The sequence below is a fragment of the Phyllostomus discolor genome, chromosome 3, assembly GCF_004126475.2.
Source record: "Phyllostomus discolor isolate MPI-MPIP mPhyDis1 chromosome 3, mPhyDis1.pri.v3, whole genome shotgun sequence".
NCBI classification, from domain to species: Eukaryota; Metazoa; Chordata; class Mammalia; order Chiroptera; family Phyllostomidae; genus Phyllostomus; species Phyllostomus discolor.
In genome coordinates this window covers 12,724,366-12,739,888 of record NC_040905.2, presented here as the reverse complement: position 1 = coordinate 12,739,888, position 15,523 = coordinate 12,724,366, and the positions used below count along the sequence as shown (strand labels likewise).

General features: G+C 45.1%; 1 protein-coding gene across 1 annotated transcript in view; it reads right to left on the bottom strand.

Annotated features, from left to right (window-relative positions):
• Positions 1-1,611: 1,611 nt before the first annotated feature.
• Positions 1,612-15,523, bottom strand: part of ADAMTS12 (ADAM metallopeptidase with thrombospondin type 1 motif 12) — a 260,203-nt gene continuing 246,291 nt past the window's right edge. The window contains exon 24 of the mRNA XM_028517194.2: positions 1,612-5,619. Coding sequence (XP_028372995.1) covers positions 5,441-5,619 — 179 coding nt within the window. The 3' untranslated portion in view covers positions 1,612-5,440. The remainder of the gene's footprint in view (positions 5,620-15,523) is intronic.

Genomic DNA, 15,523 nt, shown 5'->3' with positions numbered 1-15,523 from the left:
GCCGTCACTGAGGACCCCTGGGCCTGGCAGCGTCCCACCAAGTTGGAGATGGGGTGAGCCAGGCTCTACCTCTAGAAGGAGGAGCCCACAGGCTGTCCAGTGAGGCCGTGGGCAATGGCTGGTGGGGCAGTGGGCAGATAAGGCGGGAACACCCTCTTGGTGACTTCCGTGTTTTCCCTTCACACTGCTTGCTCCAAGTCCTCCTCCCCTCCTCCCTTCTTCTTCTTCATTTCTCTCCCTCCCTCCTTCTCTCCCCGTCTCCCTCTCTCCCTTGCTCTGACCCCTCAACTCCTTCCCTCTCGAACCTGACCCCTGGAGGTGTGGAAAAGGGTAGGAAAGCCCTTTTCCATTTGTATCTGATATACACTCTCCAAGCCAGCTTCGCCATGAGTAAAGCTGCTATTTTAATCTGGCTAATTATGTCTACTGTTTGGTTAGAAACGTCATTTGGAGGTTTATCCCAACCCTCCAACACGTTACTTTTTCATTTTGCCTGCTTTGGTTCACGGCCACCAGCTCTAGGATTGAGAGACCTGGGCCCCCAGGGGCTGCTTCGAGACTCTTTCGGAGTTGTTGTCCCTTCTTTCCAGCACTAAGATGCTTTTATCAAGTTGATGTGCTTTGAATCCTGATATATCAAAAGGTCATATATTTGACCTTTTGAGCCAGCCGACTCTCCGTCGTGGGGAGGAGCCGTCTGCAGGACGTGAACGGTGCCCCTGGCCTCCGCCCACTAGATGGCAGAAGCACTCCCTCCTCCCCCACCCGTTGTAAAGCCAACAATGTCTCCAGACATTGTATAATGTCTTTTGGGGGACAAAACCGCCCTTGATTAAGGACTCCTCTAGAGGAAGATGGACAAGGTGGAGAAGGAGCAGAGAAGGGCCTGTCTTTCAGGCAGGGAAAGTGTGGGCTCCCCCAGGAAGCAGCACTTGAGCTGAGCCTTGTAGGACATGAGTGACCAAGCGGTCAGAGAGAGGAGTTCCGAAGGTGCCATCAGGGAGGGAGGTGCTCACGACCCTCTGTGGTGTCGTCTTGACTGAAAACACCTTTCCTCCCACGATCTGTGCCCTCACACATTCTAGGGGTCGCCTGCCAACGGTGCCTGCCACTCCCTGCCTCGATGCTTTTCATCATCCCCTGTGGGTGGGCTCCATGGCCACACGTCCACATTCTGCCTTTGCTTGTTGCACATGCTGTGCAGCGCAACACCTTTGCAAAGACTGGATTTCCGAAACAAAGTCCTCTAGATGTGGGTTACTTTTTCTTAAGCCCCACGTCCACACTTTGGATAAGATGAGGCGTAGGTGATGCTGAATACACTGGATCGGGTGCTGTGGAGAATTTTAGGCATCACTTCAGATGGTCATATGGTGGAATGTCAGCTGTTAAGCACAATCATTCATGAGAAGAGACCTACGTTCTCTACTCCACCTGGGATGTGACTCCTCTGGCAACAAACAGATCTAGGAGGGAAGGAGGGAGGAGGGAACCTTCAAGGAGTATGGAAGAATTTGCCAGCATCCTTCTCCAGGGGGCTAAACTCCAGGGTACCAGCGGGTGGGGGTGGGAGTCTCACAGCAGGGGTAAATGAATCACATAGAAACATTGCTGAGTTTGGCCATTTATTGATGCCACTCAATGGCAGGCTATGATTACAGTCCGGTTTTAAATACCAAGGTGCCCAGCAGGGCGCCCCTTGAGGCTGGGGCTGGCAAAGCAGCACAGAGACGCAGGGAGGCAGTGGGTCGGGCCACTCCATCACACAACCACTCTGGAGGACAACGATAGGTAGACTTGTGCTTCCCAACCATGTTTTTTAAAAAATGATATAACTTAAAATAATAAGAATGCTAGTAACATCAATAATGCTTGAATTGGCAATACAAAGACCAGGAGTAGCATCAAACGTGTTGGCCGAGTTGTAGCACCAGGCAGTTCACGTCACGCATTCTCTCTCTAGAAAGAGAGTCATGGTGGGCACCGGACACGCTGTCCCAGGACTTCGCCTTAAAGTCAGCAGGGAGAGGGGCTGAGACCCGTGGCCTCTGGGGCAGCAGTGTGCAGCTGTCACAGCTTAGAGGACTTTGGCCAATTGACTGGGAAATCATGATCTGAAAGAAGAGGAGCCCCTCGGGTTGCGTTTCAGAAACTTGGTGAAGCTCACTAAAACCTTCACTGAGTGTCTGGAAGCATCACTTCGGGATGACTCTGCCAACTGGGTGTCAGGAGGTAAGATGGAGGTTCACTGTTGTTTCAGAAAACCCATCACAGAACAAGTCATTTCTAACAAAGAGGCCATTGTCTGCAGCACCAAATGATTTCTCGTTTCACTGTTGAGTCTCTTGAAATACATGTTTTCTCAGGGCGTTGAAGTAGGTTTTGTGTTCAAGAATTAAACTGACCCAACACCTTTCAACTCTACCACTGTGGACGGCAAGGCCAACCAAACTGGGTTTGAGGACTGTCAGGTGTTTGAGCACCAGGCCCTGGGGCAGCCCTGTGTGGTTCATGTCCACACAGTGGGTCTCAGTGTCTCTTTCTACACTTCTCAGCTACTGTCCAAGCTGGGAAGGAAGGAAGGACGTGGATGAAATAAGTCAACAACGTGGCTTCACGTTGGGCCCCATGAGCATCGAAGAAATGGTGAGGACACCATTTATGTTGTTGCCTTTCGGTGTCCCTGATAATCCAAGGCCCCTCTCTTGTTACAAGCACAGGGACCTGTCAGAACCCAGATGACCCATCGCTGAGTGGTTGTCAAGGCAACAACCACATCAGCCGGCTCCGACAGCAAGTGCTGTCTTTATCCTGGGGTGGAGATCGACAGATGCCACAGGACTGTCACAACACAGCCTAGATACGACGGGAAGTGAATGTCTATGACCAGGGGCCACGACTCTGCCTTTGAGAAACGGGAGAAAGGCCTAAAACAAAGCACCTGGCCAGGCTCTCCCTACTTTTCTACCATCTTCATCACATGGGACATAAACAATGTTTTGTGTATTGGGAAATCGAGCCTAGTTAAGTGTGTCGAGGTCAGTAGGAAGCCCAGTTTGTTCCTGAGTTTTGTAAGACTGGTCATACCCGGTCTCTGATGACATGCATGACCTTCTGCTACTACAGTACCAGGGGAGATCAACCTGCCGGTTTACTAAATGAACTCCCCGCTGCCCGCGAGCCTGCACTGCACTTCAGGGACAGTCTCTGCGAACTGCCCCATTAGAAATAAATCAGGTCCCCCCACCCCGACATTGCTAGCAACTTAAGCGTCTTCTCTAAAACTATTATTTCATAAGAGATTGTCATTGCCAGCAACATTTACATCGGAAGACACAGAATACAAGAAGGTAATTATTATCTAGAAATCCATTTCCGGGCTTTAGGTAAATAGTTCCACTCTCCTCCTATGCCTGGTCTATCCTGAATTGCATCCCAGCCCCAGTGTTCTATGTTCCGTAGAAATTTATCACAATAATATACGTTAATGACTTGAAAAAAAAAATTAAAAAGCACATAATATAACCCTTTTAAGCTTCCGGTATCCAAGCACTGGAACTGGCATTGGCCGGCAACACCGTTCACCATGCGTGTGGCCGAAGATGCCCGTGGACTCCCCACGTCTGCATCTACACCGATGTTCACTTCAGTGCTGCCACCATCTGGTCATTAGCACCGTGTTTCTATAGCACCACTCTGCTGAACGGAGGGGTCACTCTAGATACGGGGCATGGCGCCCGTGGGGAATGTCAGCTGTGCCTGTGCATGAGCCTGCAAATGTGCCGCCCGCCACACCAAGGCCCCGTCCCTGCCTTCCCTGCGGTCCAGAGCTGGTTCTGAGGGCTTCGTCACCCGCCCACCCTCTCCCTCTGGCTTCAGTTCAGGTAATGCCGCTCCTCCCCAAAACCAGGACATTCGCCTTGAATTTGAGACCCGAGCCTACTCTGGCTCCTGTTGAGTGGTGGGAACACCCAGGAGAAGCCTTCTCACTCTCACCACAGTTCTGTGGGCCCCCCCCCCTTACCTGTTTCTCCCAAACAAAAAGACCCTCAGAAGTAACTGCTGGGTGCACAGAGGGGTAGATCCTCTTTACCTCACTTCTGAGCAGTTTTTCTCCAGACTACAAATTTGTACTAGGTTCTCGTGTTTGACACAGCTCACCTGGTTCTCTGAAATATTTTAATCCGGAGCAACCTTCTCCCAGCTGGGGTGGGCGGTGCAGCCGGGCACCAGGCTTTTGTAGCTGCTGTGTGTAAACCCCTAGCTGTGGAGGACAGTTCACCCTGAGCTGAGGACAGGGGGGCAAGGAGCAGGCTGGGGAGGAAAGGAACTGTTGTCCTGGGGAAGTGGGAAGAGTCAAGGCCCACGTTCCCTATCTTATATGAGTCTAGTTGACCCTTGAACAAGGTAGGGGTTAGGGGTGCCAAACTCCACGCAGTCAAAAATCCACATATTTAATTTTTGACCCCTCCCCCAATGTAAGTTTCCCTTGGTAGCTGTGGGCTATTGGCTCCAGGACCACCCCTCCCCCCACCACACAGATGCTAAAATTCGTGGATGCTCAGGTGCCCTAGATAAAGCGGCAAAGACTGGTTCATAATCTACCCCCCGCATCCACAAACCCCCAACTGCGGATGGAAAACAGTACATTAGTTGAAAAAAAAATCCGTGTATGAGTGCACCCATGCAGCTTGAACCCGTGTTGTTCAAGGGTCACCTGTTCTTTTCATTGGCTTTTTAAGAATTTCCACAGAAATTATCCTCAGCTCAGAAATGTCCTCTGTGTAACCTAAATCCCTTAGCTCTGCTAAATCCTGTCATTTCTGCCTGCTTCCTCCGCCCAGAGACGGGTTTGCAGGGATCAGGGACAGACAGAGGGGTGCAGCTGGCACTTTCTCGTCCCCCACTAGCTGAATACTGGGTGAAGAGAAGGGCCCTCCCCCTGGATGAATTCAGGAACATTCCTCAGTGCTCTCCCACGGTATTTTAAACAGCAGCCATCCCCAGCAGAGGTGGGTGGGGAGGATGGTTCCACCGAGGTCAACTAACGAGATACTTTGTTCCTTGGATAAGTGCGGCTCTGTTTCCTGATACTTTTGAGGTAGTCTGGGGAAAAATCTGGTTTCTTCCTTTTTCTCTTTGAAGGGTGGAAAAAAGACATCATTTCACAGGCTTGCCTCATTTGGCACCTGTCCTGGGGGCTGAGCCCCAGGAGATGCCTCATTGTCCTGGCTGTCAGGGAGCGGCAGGTGCGACGGACCCACCCTAACGCAAGGGACATGGTGTGGCTAACGGAACACAGTGGACTTTGTTTTGTTATGACCCCACGATGGACCTGAAATGCACAGAGCGAAACCTCCAGGAGGTGGCCCCTGGGGTTGGAAGAGGTCACGGTCAGCAGGCTGCGGCAGTCTGTGGTGGCGGCGGCTTCCTCCTGGACTTAGGACGCGTTGGGGTCTTTGAGCGGCTGTGGCTTCCTCGGCCTTTGGGTGTGGACGGCGTGTGCCTGGGAGCATGACAGGCAGCACTGAGCCCGCACGGTGGGCACGGAACATTTCTGCATGGTTTTCAGGGTCTGGCAGAAACCGGCTGATAAGTTGTCTTTGGTGCAAAGCACATCTGTGGGAGGAGAAAAAGTGAAATAGCAAAGGTTACCCTTTGTAAGTGAGTGAGCACAACTTCTATTAACAATGGGAGACTTCATATGTCTACCAAGAGAGGTTCCATGACAATCCGTAATGACGGTGGACGTCCGAGGAACTGGTCATGTATCGGGTGCTGTGCGGATTTTGTGTTCAACTGAACTGTCAGTGATGATTCTTCACACCCCTGAGGCAGTGTCCGACACTCTGCCTTGCCACGGTCATCTGGTGGGTCACAAATGCTGCTCTACTTCTGCACTTTGGGGTCAGCCCTATGACTTGCTCTGGGCAATGGGACATTGGTAGACACGATCCCCGTGGGGCCTGGGGATGTGCAGAAGGATGACCCTGCCCTGAGGAGCTTCTGCCCTCACTGTGAGGACATGGCTCGGGCAGCCACTGTGCCAAGGAGGATGAGAGGCTTAATGAAGGAAGCTGATCGAGACCAAACCAACAGCTGGCAGCCAAGCTGACCGAGGCCTGGCTAGCTCAGCTGCACGTTAGCGGACCTGTAGATGCAGGACAAAAAAAAAAAAATACACGACGATGATTTCAAAGCCCTGAGTGTGGAGGTGTGTCGCCCTGCAGCATTGTTATACAGCTGAATGCAATGGTTTACGTGCATCAGTTCATTTAATCGTCACAGCAGCACTGTCAGGTAAATACAATGATTCTTGCTGCTTTACAAACGATGAATGTAAGACCTGCTGAAGTTAAGGAACTTGCACAATGTTATCCAGCTGATACGTGGCATGGTGAGACCTAGATCCTGCAGCTCTTGCTTTTATCCGTCATACCATTCAGAGAACCAAGCAATCACCCAGCTGGCCAACTACCCACTGCTTTCGGAGCATTGCTCAACAGAGTGAGTAATGTGGTCCCTGCTGTCTGGACATGTACCATGGAGAGGAAGGCATCAGACACACACAGATAGTTCCCATCACAAGTATATAATTTGTTACCTTGTTCCGCTCTACCTAGCTCTGGCAAGAAGTCCCTTAACTGGGGGGGTGGGAGGGTCCTGCTTTGCTCACACACGAAGCAGGGAATCAGCCCAGATTTCTCGGGAACCACCACCACACAGTCTACGGGTGGGTCTCAGACCACCTCGCCCACTGACTCCTGGTCAGGAAGGAATTCAACAAGGTCCAAAGCACAGCTTTCTCTTCTGTACAGGGAAATTGTCTCAAACTTTGCTCGAGTGCCTCTCTGAGCTCCAGTCGTGTCTTTCCTTTTGCTTTACAAAAAAAGATTTGAATAGTCCCACAGGAAAGCTTTTTTCCACAAACAGGCATCTGTCCTTTTTAGGAGAACTGTCAGTAACAGTAGAAATCGAGGCAATATCCTTTTTACTCAAAACCTGGTGCAGTATTTTTGCCCATCTCTGCTTTTTCACCTTCCGGTTATAAAGGAAAAAAAAATGCTTTTTATCTCCTCAGAACACATCATTCCCTTGCTGGTGCCTTTTTTAAAAAAAAAGTAATTGAAGTCTTCTGTTATCTGTGAAATTCCATTTTGTGAGGAAATCTTCAGTGCCCTTGAGAACAGGTAACATACGATGCTCCCAGAGCCCCACCGCTTCGCTGCTCCCTCTCTTCTTCTTACGCGCATTGTAACAATCTGTCTCTCCTCAAGTCCCACCGGAAACTTTGGCACGGGCTCTGACATTTGAGAAAGAGTGCGTGTTTCAGCCAAGTATTCCTACGGAGGAAGGAAACTCGAGCTTTTCGCCTCCCAGGTCACTCTGCCCAGGGCGGCTGGCATTCTCTGCGGGGCCTGGGCAGTGCGCCATGGGGGCTGCTGTTCGGAGCAGGGAAAGGATTCCTTCCTAGGTTCTGGCTTTGCAACCGGGCTGGGCACGGCAGCCTGGGGGACGGGGCTGCCCCGATCTCTTGGCCAGCCTCTCCTAAAGCCTCCGTGGATGCTGGACGGAGAAGGGGCATTGATGGTAGCACTTTGCCCACCCCCCCTTTTTGCCACGAGTGGGTGAGTGCTCTGGGGCTACTTCCGGAGCAAGAAAGCAGAGGAAGTGTGGAGTCTGAGCTAACATCCCTCCCCTCCACCAAGCTTCTGCTGGCCCCGGGGGTCGCACAGACCCCCTCTATCCTAGCCTCCGGAGTGGTATCGTTACTGCCGCATCATTCACTCCAGCGTGGCACTGCTACGACCTGACTCCAACCGTTGACACGTGTACGCCTTTTCCGAGAAGGGCCCAAGTGCCATCTCTCAAGGGTGTCTTCCACCACAAAAAGGGCCTCCTAGACACCCCCAAATTTTAACCCTGTGGGGGGTGGAATTGTGTCCTCCAGTTTGTGTCTGCCAAAGTCCTAACCACTGGTAACTGAATTTGGGAATATTCTATTTTTTTTTTATTTATTTTTAATCATAGCTGATTCAATATTTATTCACCCCACCAAGTGATCACCACAATAGTTCAGTAACTATCTGTGTGACTCTGGCTGTGGTTACTGTGACATTATCGACGCTGTTCCCTCTGCTGTACACTACACCCCTGTGACTCACTCTGTAACTGGCGGTTCCCACTTACTCCCCTCCCCTCCCCTCCCCTCTGGCAACCATCCGTTTTTTCTTTGTCTGTATGAGTTTGTTTCTGTTTCATTTTGTTTGATCATTTGTATTGTTTTAGATTCCACACATACATAAAATCATATATTTGTCTTTCTCTGTCTTATTTCACTTAACATAACACTCTCTAGTTCCACCCATGTTTTCCCAATGGCAAGAATTCATTCTTTTATGGCCGAGCAAAAGTCCGTTGTATATATGTACTTCAGTTTCTTTATCCACTTTTCTACCGGTGGACACTCAGGTTGTTTCTATGTTGGCTGTTGTAAATAATGCTGCAGTGAACACAGGGGTGCATACATCTTTCTGAATTGGTGTTTTGGGTTTCATCACATAAATGCCAAGAAATGGAACTGCTGAGTCATAAAGTAGTTCTATTTTTAATTTTTTGAGCAACCTCCATACTGTTTTCCTGCATCAATTTGCAATCCCACCAACAGTGCAGGAGGGCTCCCTTTTCTCCACATCCTCTCCAACGCCTGCTGTTGGTTAATTTATTGACTGTAGCCATTCTGACACATGTGAGGTGGTATCTCATTGTGATTTTAATTTGCATTTCTCTGATTAGTGATGTTGAGCATCTTTTCATGTCTATTGGCCATCCGTACGTCTCCTTTGGAGAAATGTCTACTTAGGTCCTCTACCCATTTTTAAGTCAGATTGTTTGGTTTTGTGTATATGTTAAGTTGAATGAGTTTTATAATATATTTTGGATAGTAATCTCTTATTAGATGTATCATTGGTGAATATTTTCTCCCATTCGATAGGTTCTCTTTTTGCTCTTTTGCCTTGCTGTGCAAAAACTTTTTAGTTTAATGCAGTACAATTTATCTTTTCTTTTGTTTCCCTTGCCCAAGGTGCTATATCAGAAAAAAATATTACTAAGAGAAATGTCTGAGATTTTACTGCCTGTGTTTTCTTCTAGAAGTTTTATAGTTTTAGGTATTACATTTAACTCTTTACTCCATTTTGAGTTTATTCTTGTATGTAATGTAAGCAAGTTGTCTAGTTTCAGCAATACATTGAAGAGCATGTATCTGTCCAGTTTTCCCAGCACCATTTGTTGAAGGGACTGTCTAACCCATTGTATATTCTTGCTTCCTAGTCACAGATTAATAAACTGTATGTGTGTGAGTTTGTTTCTGGGCTCTCTATTCTGTTCTATTGGTCTATGTGTCTGTTTTTATGTCAGTACCATGCAGTTTTGATTACTCTAGCCTTGTAGTATAGTTTGATATCAGGTAGCATGATACCTCCAACTTTGTTCTTTTTTCTCAACATTGCATAGCTATTCTGGGTCTTTTGTGTGGTTCTCTATAAATTTTAGGATTATTTGTTCTAGTTCTATAATAAATGCCACCGGTATTTTCTTAAGGACTGCATTGAATCTGTAGATTGGGGTAGTATAAACATTTTAACAACATTAATTCTTCTAATATACAAGCATGGTGCATCCTTCAATTTATTTATGTTGTCTTCAGTTTTTTTCATCACTGCCTTATAGTTTTCAGAGCACAGGTCTTTTACTTCTTTGGTTAAATTTACTCCTAGATATAGTATTCTTTTTGATGCAATTGTAAATGGGATTGTTTTCTTAATTTCTGTTGCTGACAGTTTGTCATTTGAGTATAGAAATGTAACAGATTTTCCCTAGCTGGTGGATAGCATTAGCCTACAAACCGAAAGGTCACTGGTTCAATTCCCTGTCAGGGCACATACTTGGGTTGTGGGCAAAATCCCCAGTTGGGGGCGTGCATGAGGCAACCAATTGACATTTCTCTTGCACATTGATGTTTCTCTCCCTCTCTTTCTCCTTTCCCCTCTAAGAATAAATAAATCTTAAAAAAAAAAGAAATGCAAAAGATTTATGAGTACTAATTTTGTATCTTGTAACTTTACTAAATTCATTTATTATTAGTTCCAGTACTCTTTAGGGTTTTCTATACATACCATCATGTGATCTACAGATAGTTATATTTTTACTTCTTCCTTTCCAATTTGGATACCTCCATTTTATCTTCCTTTACTGCTGTGGCTAGGATTTCTAATACTATTTTGAGCAAGAGTGATGATAGTGGGCATCTTTGTCTTGTTCCTGATTTTAGAGAAAAAGCTTTCAGCTTCTCACCACTGAGTACAATGTTAGCTGTGGTTTTATTATATACCTTTACTATGTTGAGGTAGCTGTGGTTTTGTCATATATCTTGACTATGTTGAGGTATGTTCCTTCTCTAATTTATTGAGAATTCTTATAAGGATAGTGAATTTGGTCAAATGCTATTTCATTTCTGCATCTATTGAGGTGATTATATGATTTTTATCCTTTATTTTATTTACGTGGTATACCATGCTGACTGATTTGTAGATATTGAACCATCTTTATATCCCCTGGGATGGCTCCCACATGGTCATTTTGTGTGATCTTTTTAATGCATTGCTGAATTTAGTTTGCTACTATCTTGTTGAGCTATTTTGCATCTATGTTCATCAGGGATATTGTCCTGTAATTTTCATTTTTTTTTGGATGTCTTTGTCTAGTTTTAGTAACAGCTGACCTCAATAAAATGAATTTGGAAGCCTTCCCTACTCTTCAACTTTTTGGAATATTTTGAGAATAGGTATTAATTTTTCTTTGAATGTTTGGTAGAATTAACCTATGGAGATGTCTGGTCCTGGACTTTCATTTGTTGGGAGATTTTTGATGACTAGAAACAAAACTGAGTCAGTAATTGGTCTGTTCAGATTTTCTGTTTCTTCCTGATTCAGTCTTGAAAGATTATATGTTTCTAGGAATTTGTCCATTTCTCTTAGGTTGCCCAATTTTTTAGCCTATAATTTTCCACAGTATTCTCTTACCACCCTTTGCATTTCTGTGGTGTCGAATATCACTTTTCCTCTCTCATTTCTGATTTTGTTTGGGCTCTTTTTTTTTTTTTTAGATTTTATTTATTTATTTTTAGGGAGGAAAGGGGGGGATAGAGAGAGAGAGAGAGAGAGAAACATCAATGTGCGGTTGCTGGGGGCCATGGCCTGCAACCCAGGCATGTGCCCTGGCTGGAAATCGAACCTGGGATACTTTGGTTCCCAGCCCGCGCTCAATCCACTGAGCTATGCCAGCCAGGCCAGGCTCTTTTTTCTTGATGAGTCTGGCTAAAGGTTTATCTAGATTTATGTTTTCAAATAGCCAGCTCTTAGTTTCATCGATCTTTTGTTGTTGTTTTTTAAAATTTTGTCTCTATTTCTTTTATTTCTGCACCAATATTCAGTATTTCTTTCCTTCTACTCACCTTAGGCTTTATTCCTTTTCTATCTCCTTTAGATGTAAGTTTAGGTGGTTTATTTCATACTTTTCTTATTTCTTGAGGTAGGTCTGCATCGCTATTAATTTCCCTTTTAGAATGTCTTTTGCTATGTCCAAGGATTTTGGATTATTGTGTTTCTATTGGCATTTGTCTCAAGATATTTTTTATTTCCTTCTTGATTTTTTTATTAAACCATTGTTTACTAGCATGTTATTTAGCATCCAGTTGGTTTTTTCTTTCCAATTCCTAGTTTTATACAATTATGATCAAAGAAGATGCTTGGCATGATTTCAGTTTTTTAAAAAATTTTGAGACATGTTTTATGGCCGAATATATGGTCTATCCTGGAAACTGTTCCATGTGCACTTGAAAAGAATGTGTATTGCATTGATTTTTTCTGGTAGAATGTTCTGTAAGTATCTATTAAGTCCACTGGATTTAATGTGTTATTTAAAGCCATTGTTTCCCTGTTGATTTTGTCTGGATGATCTATTGATGAAAGTGGGTTGTTAAAGTCCCCTATTATTGTAATACTGTCAATCTCCCCCTTTTGGTTCTTCTTTGGGAGAACTGCTCCAACTATAGGTGTAAAATTCATGTGTTTGTGGAAGTGAGTTTAAGGTCTTCCTGTGCTGCCACCTTGAACTGACAATCTGGCAATATTTCTTTGTGGATGTATTACGATGCAAATTAAGATGAGGTCGTAATGAAGAAGCATGGCCCTTAACCTAACACGAATGCTTCCTTAAAAGAAAAGCAGAGACAGGCACACAGACGAGAAAGCCAGGTGAGCACAGGCACACAGGAGAAGGCCAGACGATAATGGTGGCAGATGCTGGAGTTACGCAGCTGCGGTCCAGGGAACGCCATGGACTGCTGGCAAACACCAGCAGCTGAGAGGGAGCACGGCCCTGACAAGACCTTGTTTTCTAAACTTCTAGCTTTAAGAACTGCGAGGGAGTACATTTCTGTTGTTTTAAGTTTGTGGCAGTTTGCTACGGCAGCCCTAGGAGACTAGTGCACCCCCTCTCCCATGACTATAACAGGTACAATTTATTAAGCCCTTAACACGTGATGAGCCATGTGCTTGACATGTACTATCTCCTTTGATCCTAAGAGAAATTTATATTTTATTTTTCAAAACTTAGTATTCCAAAGAAGCTTAGTAATTAGCCAACACCACATGGCTGGTAGGTAAGAGGGTGGTGCTTGTATCTGAATGTTGCCTTAGTGCCTTCAGAGTTCTGCCAACAAGAGAATGAACCTCTTGAACTGATGAAGGTGGTGGGGAGGGGGCCCCACGGACAGGTCTCCCATGACCAGAAATCTTCATTTGCTCAACACAGGACCTCCACTTGTCAGGTTAGTTTAACACCCCCACGGGGCTGAAAGAGGCTCAGCCAAGCTAGGGGGTCTGCCTGATCTTGGGAACCATGAGATCATGAGCCCTGACTTTTTTTTTTAAGATTTTATTTATTTAAGCCCTGACTGGCATAGCTCAGTGGATTGAGTGTGGGCTACGAACCAAAGCGTTGAAGGTTCAATTCCCAGTCAGGGCACATGCCTGGGTTGCAGGTCACGGCCCCCAGCAACCGCACATTGATGTTTCTCTCTCTTTCTCCCTCCCTCCCTTCCCTCTCTAGAAATAAATAAATATTTTAGAATAAAATAAAATATTTAGAATATTATTATACTTATTCTAAAATAAATAAATATTTTATTCTTTTATTAAATATTATAAAATATTTTATAAAAATATTTTTAATATTTTATAAATAAATATAATAAATAAATGTTTTAGGATAAAATAAAATATTTAGAATATTATTATATTTATTCTAAAATAAAATATTTTATTCTAAAATATTTATTTATTTTTAGAGAGGGAAGGAAGGGAGAAAGAGAGAGAAACATCAATGTGCAGTTGCTGGGGGCCATGGCCTGCAACCCAGGCATGTGCCCTGATTGGGAATCGAACCTGCAACGCTTTGGTTTGCAGCCCGCACTCAATCCACTGAGCTACGCCAGTCAGGGCTTAGCCCTGACTTTTTAACGGTCCTCAAGAATCCTGGAAACAGGCTGAGTCCTGGGATCCTCCTGTTTGAGAGTGGGGGACAGGGGTAGTTAATATTGGGACCCTGTGTGCCAGGCCTAGGTTTAGCAGCTCCTTTAGACAATGACTATGAGCCCAGCACCATGGCATGGCTGAATGACGTCAGTTCTCCTAATTACTGGAAAACAATGAGGGCTTGTTGTCGTCCTCAGCCAGCTGGATCCCAGCCAAGCCATACGCAATGCAATGATCGGATCAGGGGTCACTTGGAGAGGAGTTCTCCGCTTGTCTCTGCCTTTTCAATAGGGAGCAGACTTGGGCGTTTAAAGGGACGGCTACAAGCAGGTTTCCTTGCTGTCGGGTGTGCTTGAAAGGAAAAGGTAACATTGTTGCCTACAAAAGAAAGTTGAAAAACACTTTCAATATCGTTGACCAAAAAAGTTTCTGTGAGACTTTGGGTTTCTGGAGGCCAGGGACTGTCGTACTCATATCTGTAGCCTGAGTTTTTAACACTTGCCTGAGACATATGTTATTATCAACAACACTTGCTGAGTAAAGTCATGAATGGAATCTCATTCATCTGGAAGAGTATTCTCACAGAGAAAGTTTGCTGGCTCAAGTGGTCATTTGTGTCAACCTTGGGTCTAAGTACGGTCTCTATTACTTATTATTTTTCTCACCTTCTTTACCCTTCACTTGCCAAATTAAACAAAAACAAAACCCAGGAAGAGTGCGCATAAGGATTTTGTTTGGAGTTTCTAATCATTATAAATGTACTATGTATAATATAGCTAATACTTAGATGTGTTATTTCTTAGCCCAGGTACATGAAAAGGGGTTTTATAGTCCCTAGTATGGAAATGATGTAGGTTTTAAGTCGTCAACAATTTAGATGGCACCTAAAGGAAGTGGAAAGGCCTGGAGAGTGAACCTCACGTGAATTCATGCTTGATCTTACAAGACGGACGTAGGGGGCTTGTTTATTATGATGGCTGGAGGGCTGACAAGAATCTGGGCATCAAATGACTTGTTTTCCAGCCATTTTCGAGGGCACGGTGGACAGGGTGGGTGGTTGGCTTTTAAATCAAGAAACTTCTCGCAGCTGCTGTTGCAGGTTGTTTCTCCACGAGTCAGCGTGGCACTGCCTTCAAGGGAAGCCAATAATTCACTTCTGTGCCCTGATGATTGTTGGTGAGTGAAATTCACTGTTGCTGACATCCACTGCCAGCCAACCGTTAATTGCCATCTCTTCCACATTTGAATTCAAGATAAAAGATACCAGGGGTGCATTTAAGCCAGTTTTGATTACAGCAATCAGACAGTTAACTGATTTTAAAATAAGTGATATTACTAGGCATGTTCAACCATGACTGTGCCAAAACTAATACAACATAGGGTTCTAATGCCTCAACATTTTATTTTTTAAATACATTTATTGAGGTGACATTGGTTAGTAATGTGTTTCAGCTACACATCTTCATAATATGACATCTGCATACTCTATCGTGTGCCCAACACCCAAAGTCTAGTCTCCTTTGTCACCATATGTATCCCCCCTCCCACACTCCCCTTCACTTCCGAAAACTACCATTCCGCTGTCTGTATCTACGAGCTTTTTTGTTTTCTGGTTGTTTGCTACTTTGTGAAATCATTTCTTGCCATTTGTCAACTTGCCAACTGTGAAAACCGTTCTTGCCATTTTTCCAGTCTTAGAAATTAATCCAGTATTTCACTTAGATTAATACTCTCCAGACCCATCCATGTTGTGAAATGGCAACATTGCACCATTTTATGGCTCTGTAGTATTCCATTGTGTATACATGCCACGTTCTTTTTATTTTTTACCCAGTCCTCTGTCAAAGGACACTTTGGTTGTTTCCACATCTTGGCTACTGTAAATAACACTGCAGTGATTATAGGCATGAATACAGTGAACACTT